Source organism: Culex pipiens, chromosome 2, assembly GCF_016801865.2.
Source record: "Culex pipiens pallens isolate TS chromosome 2, TS_CPP_V2, whole genome shotgun sequence".
Classification (NCBI taxonomy): domain Eukaryota; kingdom Metazoa; phylum Arthropoda; class Insecta; order Diptera; family Culicidae; genus Culex; species Culex pipiens.
The window spans coordinates 205,488,583-205,502,070 of record NC_068938.1 but is presented as its reverse complement, the minus strand read 5'-3'; the positions used below and the strand labels follow the sequence as shown (position 1 = coordinate 205,502,070).

At 38.1% G+C, this 13,488-nt stretch overlaps 2 protein-coding genes across 2 annotated transcripts; one reads left to right on the top strand and one right to left on the bottom strand.

Moving 5' to 3' along the window:
- Positions 1-4,105: 4,105 nt before the first annotated feature.
- Positions 4,106-6,029, bottom strand: LOC120422211 (probable maltase). The gene is made up of 2 exons (XM_039585595.1): positions 4,933-6,029; positions 4,106-4,870 (listed from the first exon to the last, which is right to left on the bottom strand). Exons 1-2 carry the CDS (start codon positions 5,998-6,000, stop codon positions 4,196-4,198), a joined length of 1,743 nt encoding a protein of 580 aa, XP_039441529.1. The 5' UTR covers positions 6,001-6,029; the 3' UTR covers positions 4,106-4,195.
- Positions 6,030-9,810: 3,781 nt separating this feature from the next.
- Positions 9,811-11,895, top strand: LOC120422212 (maltase 2-like). The gene is made up of 3 exons (XM_039585597.2): positions 9,811-10,403; positions 10,464-11,033; positions 11,088-11,895. Exons 1-3 carry the CDS (start codon positions 9,867-9,869, stop codon positions 11,829-11,831), a joined length of 1,851 nt encoding a protein of 616 aa, XP_039441531.1. The 5' UTR covers positions 9,811-9,866; the 3' UTR covers positions 11,832-11,895.
- The last annotated feature ends 1,593 nt before the right edge of the window (positions 11,896-13,488 follow it).

Here is a 13,488-nt window from a genome sequence, read left to right as displayed (position 1 = left end):
AGCGGCTAGGTTTTACGAGCATCAATGTCGAGTGGCAGCCAGTAACTCCATGTGAATATTTGCTATAGGGTTTTGAATTGGTGGCGGAATAGATATGTTCATCATTCCGTTAAGAGTTTTTGCCTTCCTAACTGAGGAAAAGCTATAAAATCATTCGAAAATTGAGCTTATTAAACACACCTCCTAGATATACCTTCAAATTCTGAGCGAATGTCTGTAGGGATGATTTTTTCCACACGATTATCTTAGAACTTCGGTCCGTTTTGGGGTCCCATAAAACGCTATTAAAAATTACGTAGTTTAGTGAATAATTGCAAAAGTTATACTATGAAATTGAAAACTATACTATTTATGTAGTTGTAGATTCAAAAAAGGGTTAATATTGCAATAGTTCCGCAGTGCTTTTTTAGATGATTCTTCAAATTTCCAATAGGTGGCAGCAGCTTGTTAGCCTAAGCTTTTATGGCAGAAACGTAAGTGAGATTTTATAGCATTTTGTTTGCATTCGCAAGAAGGAAGGCAGGTGGTTTAAGTAGGTATCCTTTTTTATTACAATTTTTCAATGTGGTTCATTTTTAAGTTATTTTTTGCTCCCTAAATTCTTGATTAATTTTGAGATTTTTTAAATATATTTATAAAATATTTGCAGCGATCAGTATGAATAATTTGCTTTTTTAAGGTTTTTTAAGGACTGAAAAATTGTTCTGGATAAAATACATTAGTTTTTACTAACTTATTTATAAAAAAAATTGAAAAAAACTTCAATGTGAAGTAAACACAGTTAAAACTGAATGTAGTTTCAATTTAGTGTCTTATTGTACATTTTTAGACAATAATCCAAGTTTTTTCATAAATTTCACAATCATACGAAATTGATAATTTTGTTTTCTTGCACCATTTTTCAGTTTATCAATAAAGAAATTATAAAAATTTAAGAGCGAGTCCACGACAGGGCATACCCCTTTGTATGGGACGGCGTTTGGGCATCACCAATCTGCCTGAAATTTTCAGGGGTTGTTTGTACATATAAAACTAGCATCTGCCCAAAATATGAGCACTCTAGGTCAACGGGAAGTGGGGCAAATCGGGACACAAAGTTTGAAGGTTCAAAAACGTCAAAAATCTTAAAAAGGCTATACATTAGGTAAAATTCAATTTAATTTTAAAATTCAAAATGCATCAGAAAGGGCTTAAAAAATGCAAAAAAACAAAAAGATGAAGATTTTTGTTATCTTCTTCTTATCTATCTATCTTCTATATATATAAAAAATTCGACGGTTTTGTTCGAACGCGCATCAGTTGATAACGGAAAGTCGAATCGGAGCGCTCTTTGCTGCGTTGGGTTCGTATAAGCCCAAGGAAGGTTCTTACGCTAATGAGTGACAACTTTGGCCACTCCGGAACTGATTCCGGAAGATCTGCAGATTGTATGGGAAAAGTTGCGTAAAATCAAATTTTGATCACAGGAGGCTGAATAAGCAAACAAGCAAGAAACGTCAGGAAACCAAACAAGGGCAGGACGAAGTTTGCCGGGAAGAGCTTGTATATATATAAAAAATTTCGACGGTTTTGTTCGAACGCGAATCAGTTCAACACGGAGCGTCGGATCGAGGTGCTCTTTGTTGCGTTGGGTTCGTATAAGCCCAAGGAAGGTTCTTACGCCAAAAAGTTACAACTTTGGCCACTCTGGAACTGATTCCGGAAAATCTGCAGATTGTATGGGAAAAGTCACGTAAAATCAAATTTTGATCAAAGGAGGCTAAATTAGCAAACAAGCCAGAAACTTCAACTAACGAAAAAAAGGCAGGACGAAGTTTGCCGGGTAGGGCTTGTAATATGTTAAAATTTGATCGTAAGCTACAGTGAGTCAAATATTTGTCCGTACCCGGAAAATGTTTGTGATATAAAAGTACATAAAATTCGACTAAAGTGCCATGTTTTATACATCAATCGACGCGGCAGAATATCCTCTTTAAAACACTGTCATTGGATTTGCAAAAAACTTTTTCTTAAAAAATACAAAAATAGTTTACTGAAAAAAGTCAAAAAAAGAGGTCAAATAATTGTCCGTACCCCTTGTAAAAGTACAAAATCTGATCGATTCAAGTGAATTTATTTATGAAATGTTGTTTCTGTGTCAAATACTAGTACCTCTAGCCAGTTTGTGACAATTTTGAACTTCTGATAACTTTGTTTAGTTAGTTTATATTAAAAATTGGTTTAAATTTAGTATTTTTAAGTAAAACTTATCAAAACATAAGTTTATAAACAACTATTTTTATAAAATTGCTATTTTATGTTGTAAGAGTCTCTATTGAACAAGTTTCAACAATATTTGTTCAAAATATACATTGTTTTCATCTTTTTTATTGACATTTTCGATCAAAAATACTGTTTCGGAACGATACCGTTAAACAATCCGGATTGTCCCGGAACCGGTATAACCCCTCGGGGGGAAATTTTGTGGTGGTCAGATAGAGGACAAAAAAACCCACCTCTTGCAATTTGAAGCATCCAATTTTGTCCACTACAGCCCAATTACGAGTCCCTAGTCTGAAAATTTAAATTTTCACTTTCCGTGCTGAGAATTTCTGTACCGTCCTGGGTCAGAATGTTTTGCTTGAGGTATTTGAAAATTTCAAATTTCAGACTAGGGACTCGTAATCGGGCTGTAGTGGACGAAATTGGATGCTTCAAATTGCAAGAGGTGGGTTTTTTTGTCCTCTATCTGACCACCACAAAATTTCCCCCCGAGGGGTTATACCGGTTCCGGGACAATCCGGATTGTTTAACGGTATTGTTCCGAAACAGTATTTTTGATCGAAAAATGTCAATAAAAAAGATGAAAACAATGTATATTTTGAACAAATATTGTTGAAACTTGTTCAATAGAGACTCTTACAACATAAAATAGCAATTTTATAAAAATAGTTGTTTAAAAACTTATGTTTTGATAAGTTTTACCTAAAAATACTAAATTTAAACCAATTTTTAATATAAACTAACTAAACAAAGTTATCAGAAGTTCAAAGTTGTCACAAACTGGCTAGAGGTACTAGTATTTGACACAGAAATAACATTTCATAAATAAATTCACTTGAATCGATCAGATTTTGTACTTTTACAAGGGGTACGGACAATTATTTGACCTCTTTTTTTGACTTTTTTCAGTAAACTATTTTTGTATTTTTTAAGAAAAAGTTTTTTGCAAATCCAATGACAGTGTCTTAAAGAGGACATTCTGCCGCGTCGATTGATGTACAAAACATGGCACTTTAGTCGAATTTTATGTACTTTTATATCACAAACATTTTCCGTACGGGGGGGTACGGACAAATATTTGACTCACTGTAGTTTTGTTTTAATTCAGACAATCAATTTATTTATTAAATATTTCATGAACAGCCTTGAGGGACGGTCATAGAACTATTTTGAAAAACCGTTGCGGGCCGGATAAAATGGCTTCACGGGCAGGATCCGGCCCGCGGGACCTGATTTAGATCATTTTTATTTTCATTCTAAAATTTCGTGTTTTTTTGTTGTTGTTGTTTTTTTTGTTGCTTTTCACCTTTGTAGAACATGACACACTCTTAAAACAAACAAACGGGACACATGGGGTGAATTGAGACATCTGTTTCGGCCCACAGGAAAAATATATATCAAAATCTGCAACAGTGGATTTGCTGCAGAAAATGTTACATTCTATAACAGTTTTAGCTGCAACAACATGTATCATTTTTGCCCTGGTGTAAACATGTCAGTGATATGCAGTTCTCACCAATACATATTCATGCTGGAGCAACCCCGAGAAATTTCTCAAAGTGAAGAATGTGCTTGTGATCTATCCTTAACAAGCGCTCCACGGCGCAGTATCAGATTTATCAGATTACCAACCAAGAAGTTGCTGGTTCGATCCTGGTTTGAACATGTTTTTTGTCAATACCAGCAAACAGCAGTCGGTAAAGTCGATAACTGTCGGTAACGGGCAAAAATGCCATACCCCTATATCGCAAAAAATGTAGATTTCGTGCATAACCTGATATACTTTCATGATTCGCTCCAGTTTACGATACAACAATACAAATAATTAAATCATAGCGTCAAATTTATGTTTTCCTAAATATAGCAATCCTTTATTAAGAAATCTGTAGTTTATTGCATCATTAGTTAAAATTTCATTCTATGAAAAGTGCCATCAGACACCGTTTGTCACGCTACCCTCCAACACAATTCCGGAATCTGCAGGAAGCTCGACCGAGCTGCGATCCACTACCGATCCATCCACATAGTTGGTCTGCATCGAGGATGTGATGATCTCAAACTCCAGCGGCAATCCTTCAAACACCGTTGACAAATCGACCACCCTTCGGTTCTTGTTAAAGTTCAGAACGACCACGATGGTGCTGACGTCGGCTAGCTCTCGCTTGTAAATCAGCATATTGTCGACCACTTTCATGTCGAAAGTTCCTTCGCGAAGTGTTCGCTGCTTGCGCAGTCTCAACAGTGACTTGTAGATCTTCAGATGGCTTCTTGGGGCGGCTTTCTGGAGCTTGTAGTTGTTCTGCTTGTAGTACGGAGATACCGGCAGCCACGTTGTGGAGTTGGTGGAGAATCCGGCGCTGACGCTGTCATCCCACTGGAAGGGTGTTCGTGTCGGGTCGCGGGTGTACTTCATAAACTCTTTGGGGTTGGTGTTGCAACCGGCTGGATCTACGGTGTCTTTCCACGAGATGAACACGTCCTCCATGGCCAGTTCTTCACCGTTGTAGGTTACGGCGATTCCTGGAAGTGTGTTTAGGACAATGTTGTACAAATCTGCCCGGGATACGCCTAGGCGGGAAGCGAGCCGCTTGTTGTCGTGATTTCCAAGCTGAAAAGGAGGATACGTGATTTGTAGAATTGGGATAAAATGGTTCGATTGTAGTCACTTACCACCCAGTTGGCAAATTGATCCGACGGCAGAGCTTCGTAAAAACGCATCGCATTATTGTAAAAGTCCTGGGCCGTGCTGTCCTTGAAGATGTTGCTGAGAACTTCGAAGTTGAACGGAATTTGAGCACCTGCACGACCATTCTCACCAAACAACCGGATAATATTTGCCAGCGGCGTGTACGCTTCGGCCATCAGAATTAGATCATCGCCGCCGTTCTCCGCCTTGTAGTCGTCCAGAACTTTACGCCACTGGAACATCATGTCAAAGGTTTCTTCTCGGTTCTGCGTGTAGATGTGCTGCACATAGTCCGGATTGGTCGGATCGTTGGTCCAACCAGTCTTTGGTTCATCTGGGTACTGCCCGTCCGTCATTTCGATTTCAAAGAGGTACGGAACGGCATCAATTCGGAACCCACTTACTCCTTTCTGAAGCCAAAACGTGAGCACATCCTTCATATCTTGGACCACCTTTGCGCTACGGTAGTTCAAATCGGGCTGCTTCTTCACAAACTGATGGAGGTAATACTCTTTCCGAACGTCGTTCCACTCCCAAGCACTTCCTCGGAACACACTAATCCAGTTTGAAGGTTCCACACGCGTTCCATTCTCCAACAGCTTTCCCGGATGCCACAAGTAGTAGTCCTCATACCCAGCCTCACGGTTCACCGACTTTAGAAAGTTTGCATGCTCGTCACTACTATGGTTCGGCACAAAGTCCAGCACCAGCTTCAACCCCTGGGCCTTACATTCCGCTGCCAAGCTCTCCAAGTCGCCAATCGTACCGAACTCGTAGTGAATGTCCTTAAAATCCGAAATGTCGTACCCAAAGTCCGCCATCGGACTCTTGAAGATCGGCGACAGCCAGATCGCGTCCACGCCCAACTCCTGCCGCAAATAGCTCACTTTCGATTGAATCCCACGCAGATCCCCAACTCCATCCCCATCACTGTCCATGAAGGATCGCGGGTAGATTTGGTAAAAGTTCGCATGTTGCCACCAGTGCTCATCGGCTCCGACCAGCCCGATTCCGGCGACGATCACCGCCAACACCGTCACTAGTTGTCTCATTGTGCCCGACTGACTGACGCTGGCCAGGGTCAGATGGGACACTTTTATAGTTCCCAGCTGAAGCCCTTGCGGCGATCGTTATCATCTTACAAGTCAACAATGGGAAAAAGCGCGCGCGCGGTCGTTTGTGAATCAAAGCTGGATGACTTGGTGATGTTTGCTGTTTGATAGCACCTGGATTGGCAAGTTTGTGCTCAACAAACTGTTTGGCAAATTGATTATTTCCTTCGTTTTACTTATATTATAATTGACGAAACGCAAGGAGATTGTTTTGTAACTGGAAGAGTAACGCTCTCGTATATTAGTCAGCTTTGCTTTATTCTGAAATTTTGAGATACGTTTCAGCATTTAAATTTCCCTTAAACTAGTTAAGAACAGTCAATAAGGAAGAGAGACATTGAGCCAGGAATGACTGAAAAATCCCGTTCCTGGAAAAATAAAATGGGGTTTAATTTATTTTTTGAAAATGAACCCCAAACTTATAAAAAGATTATTGCAAGCCGCTTTTAGTACACGACCTACAGATTATTCACTTGTATGATTTAATTACTTAATGATACAAAACATCAAAAGAGGTTGATACAAAATTCCACCTATTCTAAAACATTAAATTTTTCATATTTAACAAATCCCGATTTTAACATGAAAATTCCAAATTTTCAAAAATTTTAGCATAACCCCAATTGAAACATCGAATTCATTTTACATCAAAATATTTTAAAAGTACAAAACAAATTATCCCATTACATTCAAACCACAATAAATTCCATTTTTTTTTGTTATTTATATTAAATCATTACCACGCTCATCCTAAACAACACTATTGTAATATAAAAGTCATTATTCGTACTCTGCGTTTTATGACGGACCCAAAATCGCGCCCGATCTATCCAACCCATCCCATATGAACCGCGAACCCATTCAATCGCAAAATCAATGAACAATGCCCCATTTCCAAAAAGGATGAAAATTCACAATTGAACTTGTTTCACAAAAATGGTACATAAATATTCGAGTATCTTTTGAGGGAATTTTCTGATCAAGGTATTTGAAGGTATTGATTAGGACCATTAAAAAATAGGTGCACGGAAAAAAGCCGATTCAAAATTAAATTTCCCAAAAGCCGTATTTATTTTATTGTTGAAATGTTTTTATAGGGGACAAAACCCCGACTTTTTAGCCATAAAAGAGAACGGCCAATTATTTTATGATTATTTTAGGAAATTTTACCCTGAAAAAAAAATGGTTTGTTACTGCACAGTGTTGCAAATGAGTGATAGAAAAGCTATCAAATGATTATCTCTGCACCAAAAACATCCGAGAATAGAGCTCCCGTCACTACAGCTTGTGAGATCTCTTCTTGGGTCTCGTGATTCCCAGCGATGTCATTCTCTCGCTATCACTCCACCCTCTTTCCTCGATTACGCGCTCTCACCGCTGAGTCTCTCAATCTCTCCGAAAACTGCAATGAGAGAACGTGAGATGGCGGTTATGAGCCGACCACGCATGATGTCCCGTTAAACTGTGGTTACGAAATTGGTTTTGTAGTTAAACGCTGTTGCGGTAGAATGATCGTGGAAGCGGGAATGAGAGAAAAAAGGAAAATGTCAATCGCGAGTGTGTAAACACGAAAACGTGTTCTGCTATGTTCGGCGCTGAGAGTTTCAATAAGGAGAGAAGAGCAGTTGTATTTGAGGCATGAATGTTCAGGTGGGATAATTGTAGTTGCTGAGAGCTGATATTTTGATATTTTAACAACCCTGTTACTGCATTTTCATCACTTTTGAAAAAAAACCTTAACATATCAAAAAAAAATCTAAAAAACCGGAGGAAATCCAGTTTTTTCACTGAAACCCAACACGTAGCCTTATGTGTGAGACAAACTTTCCTAGCATTTTTCTCTACTTGTTGTTTTTGCATATGAGACATTTCTGAGAGCAGGGGCAGACATAAAATGTATTGTTGATAGAAATTTTAATTTTAGGTACTTTATTTTGTCATACCGTTATTGCTGAGTTAGCGATGGAATAATCATCATTAAAGTAAAATCTTTGGACGTTCATCAGGATAAAAAATCCTCTCTCGCGCACGAAAGATCGGTTAAAGAAATCTAAAAAAAAATCATCATCTTGATTATTAGGCGGAACATCTTTTTCACCACTACACTTGCAAGTGTAACGTCACACGTCGAAAAATGACCTGTCTCATTTTGTAGACGAGCAATGTGTGTAAACAAAGTGAAATAAATTATTTTAAGCGTGCACAGCAACCAAAGAAGTTGTTGTCTTCTTATTCCAAAATAGATAAACTTACGGACCCAATCCTGCAACAATCAGATTATAAAAATAGGCAAATTTTGTTGTAAATCACTTAGAGGATGAATAAAAAAATATTTCGATAGTTCTCGTAGTTACGAAAATATTAAAATATCTGTAACAAAAATCTTGGTGCAAAAGCTCTGGTTGATGTGCACCGTTAAGTTGTGCTGGGAAGGAAATTAATAAGAAATCATCAGCAGTTTGATTTTCTTAAAGAATTTCGGGAGCGATTTTCTTTTGCGTGATTCGCCTCCTCTCTCTTTCGCGGGTGAAGAAAGTTCGCTTGCGAAATGGTTTGTTTTGCGATTATCCATCCCTGTTGCTGATTGTTTGCTAACACAATTGGAATTATTTTCAAATGTACTGTTTTTCAATAAACAGTAATGCCAAACATTTCGAACGTAATAATTCTTTTTTTTAATCATCAAAATTTTCACAAAAGTACGTATTTACAAAAATACTCAAAATTTTAGTTTTCTATAATATGGGTATCAAATGATCGGGAATTTTACATACATTTCAACAGTTATATGAAACAATTTTTGAAAATACTAAAAAGACTACAAAACCACGTATTTAAAAAAAGATTTTTTTTACAATTTTGGTATCAAATGATTGGGATTTTTTCATACATTTCAAAAAAAATATTTTTTTAAATACTCAAAATTTTCACAAATCTACGTATTTGAGAAAAATACTAAAACAATTGGTTTTAATTTTTTTAAATTCTTTAAATTTTCACAAAACTACGTATTTGAGAAAAATAATAAAAAAATGGTTTTTCACAATATGGGTATCATATGATCGGGAATTGCTTAACCGAGGCAGCTAAACGAAACATAAGCGGGGGCAGTGCAAAACCGGGGCATGACTGTTATTTTTCAAGGAACTGTTTTTTTGTAACAGTTTCTAAAATGTGAAATGGTACACACAAAAAAATCAATTCTCGTAATCGTGAATAAAGTTCACGAATGTGAGAACCACGAAGAAATTAATTCATGAGTATTGTGCATTTGCACTATAAACGTGAATATATTCCTTCGTGGTTCTCGCATTCGTGAATTTAATTCACAATTTCGAGAATTGATTCTTTTCCGTATAAAAGCAAATTTGCAATCGAAAAGTAATTTAGAGAAATTTTGATAAAGTGTACTGGGAGCACAAACATATCATACCTTGACAATATTGAAGCGTTTACTGCATCAATTTAAAAATATTTCTAGTAGTGTTATTAAAAAAAATGAGTATCGATGCCTCACGTTTGAGTTATAAGTTCAAGTAGTTGCAAAAAACCCTCGATTAAATCGGAGAACGTTGACTCAATGATACCGCCCAAGTCTGTTTGACCAACAGAAACTTTGAAAAAGCTTAAGTTTCCTTCAAGCAAACAGAAGCATTTCAAATGAAATGATAAGCGTTAAGTTTAAGTTGACAAAACTTTTCCTTGATTTGCGGCGATAGCGCCGCCGCACTTCGAATAAAATCTCGCGACACCGCGAGAAGCCATTTCAGTCGCGGTCCGGTAGCTGAACGTGCAAGTTTTCCACAATGGCGCAGGCCGGAAGTAATCAACGGTTAATTTGCGCCTCAATTGCACTGTTGGTGGTGTTGCTGCAAGTCGGTGCATCGTACGGTGATAACCTCCGTGAACTTAGTGTGAGCGATTGGTGGGAGAAGGCCGGATTCTACCAGATTTATCCGCGCTCGTACAAAGACAGCAATGGTGACGGGATTGGCGATCTGAAGGGAATCGAGGGCAAGCTGGAGTATTTGAAAGGGATCGGAATGAAAGCGTTTTGGCTGTCGCCGATCTACAAGAGTCCGATGGCAGATTTTGGGTATGACATTGCTGACTTTGTGGACATTCAGCCTGAGTACGGGACGATGTCGGATTTTGAGAGCCTGGTGAAGAAGGCTAAGGAGTTGGGTTTGAAACTGATCCTGGACTTTGTGCCCAATCACTCGAGCGACGAGCATGAGTGGTTCGTGAAGAGTGAGAATCGAGTGGCAGGGTATGAGGACTTTTACGTGTGGAATGACGGTATTGTTGGTAGTGATGGGCAGAGATCGCCACCGAATAACTGGGTAAGTTGTAACAGATTACCTCATTGATATGGTTAGTTCAATTGAAATTCTGCTTTTTAGAATGAAGCATTCCGAGGAAGTGCCTGGCAGTGGAGTGCGACTCGGCAGCAGTACTACCTGCATCAGTTCCACCGGAAGCAGCCGGACTTAAACTACCGTAATCCTGCAGTCGTGGAGGCGATGAAAAACGTGCTGAGGTTTTGGCTCGGCAAGGGTGTTGATGGGTTCCGAATTGATGCCGTACCATGGCTGTTCGAAGATGAGCAACTTCGCGACGAGCCTCTCTCGGGATGGTCGCAAGATGATCCGCTGCGCCCTGAATACCTGAACCACATTTACACGCAGGATCTGCCGGAAACAGTTGACATGGTGTATCAGTGGCGTGAAGTTCTGGATGAGTATAAGAAGGCTAAAGGTGGTGAAACTCGGGTGTTGATGACCGAATCTTGGTCTGCCTTATCGGTTGTACAAACATACTTCAATGATTCCAACGGTCGCTTGGGATCACAAATGCCGTTCAACTTCCAACTGATCATGCGACTGGATCAGAATTCGAAGGCATCGGATTACAAAACGGTTATTGACTCATGGTTGGATGCGGTTCCAGTTGGACACGCTCCCAATTGGGTGGTAAGTACGAGGTAATGATATTTGTATAACTTCACTAATTAAAAAAAATCATAGCTCGGAAACCACGACAAGCGTCGTGTGGCCTCACGTATGGGAGGAGAACACATGGCGGACATCATGGAGATGGTCGAGCTGTCCATGCCGGGTGTTTCCATCACCTATCAGGGAGAAGAGCTGGGCATGACCGATACCGACATAAGCTGGGCCGACACCAAGGATCCGTCCGCATGTCAAACCAACGAAAACGTCTATCAACAGTACACTCGTGATCCCGCACGAACTCCATTCCAGTGGGATGCTACGGCGAACGCTGGCTTCACGACCGCCAGCAAACCGTGGCTTCCGGTCAACTCCAACTACGCGACGATCAACGTAGATTCGGAGCAGAAAGCGGACAAAAGTCACCTGAAAGTGTTCGAAGAGTTGGTAAAACTTCGCGACGACGACGACTTCCACAGCAGTCAATTTGGAACAGCGGTTTTGGGCCAGAGCACATTTGCTATCATTCGGATCGCAAACGGCAGGACATACTTTACGTTGGTCAATCTGGCGAATGCTCAGGACACGGTCAATGTCGCTGAACTCTTCACCAAATTCAGCACTACCAAATCGTTCGATACGGCGGTCGTTAGGGTGGCAAGTGTTTCCTCAAAGAGGACCGCTAAGGAATCAGTTACGTTGAGTTCGATTCAACTGGATCCGTATGAAGGGCTTCTAGTACAGAGTGGAGCGAAGAATTGCGTGGCAGGTTTGCTGTTGATTGTCGTTGCTGTTCTTACGCTTTTAAAGTTGCGTTGATGAGCTCATATGAATAAATTAATGTTTTTTTTGCGTCTTTAAATATAATATATTTACCAAATTACAGCGGGCTGTTAGTTCTTAGCATGTTCGAAAAAATCCCCAAAAATAGTGTTCAGCGGACCTTAAACATCATTCTTCAACATATCACGTCTAAGAGCGCCTTTTTTCTCATTTTGTTTCACGGTGATATTGTTCGGTGTTCAGTTGCAAATTTTTGTGCAAAAAAATGTTCGATAGGCAATGGCATGTTAATTCTCAATAGGTTTGCCAAGAAACTATTCGTAAGCAAACACTTTGAAAAATATTACAACTGTCGTACTTGGTAAAAAAATCAGTCGTGCATCTCAGTTGTTGGTTTTTCTTGTCCTCAAATGGAAAAAAAAGAAGAGAAGGTTTAGTTTGAATAAAGTGTTTTTTTTTGTGTTTTGTTTTGAAACATGGGGCGAACCAGGTTTTATTGAACAATTTACAGGGTATTTAATAGAGCGTCCAATTTCCCGGGAAACGGGAAATTTTCAACCAATTTCCCGGGAATTCCGGGGAAATTTTAAATGTATTGAAAATTGTTATGATCTTGGGATTGATTAATGTTTTGTATCAAAATTGTATATAAAAGCGACTCTAATGGTTAAAATAAATGCTAAAATCAATTAATAGCTTGACTGCATGTAGCAAATTTTACAACTAGAACTAAATGTATATTTTTTTCTAATTTTATAAGATCAAATCGTACAATAAACCAAAAACTGATCTTATTTTTTTCAAACAAATCATATTGGTTTCAGATCGTGACCAAAATAGAAAAGCTTTTAAGTTTTTCTTGAAAAAAAAAAGTAATAACTTCTCGTCATGCTTCGAACAACTCAATGTTTTTAAATATTTGGAGCAAATTTTTAAAATATTGTTTTGGCACCTCTGAAACAATACAAAGTAGTTTTTCAATGATTTTTTTTATGGTTTTATTATGCCACATGGTTTTTGAGTTTATAAATGACTTCGGCTGAAGTTTTTTTCACAGCACAAATACCATGATATTAATTAAATGTATGATGAATTAATAGCACTCCACAAGCATTCTTCCATATTTTTTTTTCAAATTTAACCCTCTAACACTCAAGTGCTCCATAATTATTTTACTTCAAATTGTAATTTCTTGAATAGTAGGTATTAAACGAATTGAAGTAATTCTTTTTGCAGAAACCTTTTTGAAATATTTTATGATACTACATTATTCAATATTTATCTCATTTGATCATGGTAAACAAAAACGTAAAAAATCTCAATTTTGTTTAAAGTTTATTTTCATTTAGCTAGATCTATTTCCAGATCCTTCTAAAAAATAATATTAAATAAAATAAATTTTAATTTAAAATTTTCTGATCATTTGATTAATTCTTTTTCATTAGAACTGAACAATAAATGGAATTAAACAAATTTTTGTTGAGATTCTTCATTTATTGTTTTTTTTTTTCAGAGCAATTTCACAAAATTGGTTTCAAAAAGTGGAGAATATGTATATTTTCGCTTGAATTTCGGGAATTTGGAAATTTCCCGGGAAACGGGAAGTTTTTTTTTACGGGAATTCCCGGGATTTTTTTTGCTTAGGCTTTCTAAAAGTTTATGTTTTGTTTTGGGCCCCACTCTTCAAAGTCGG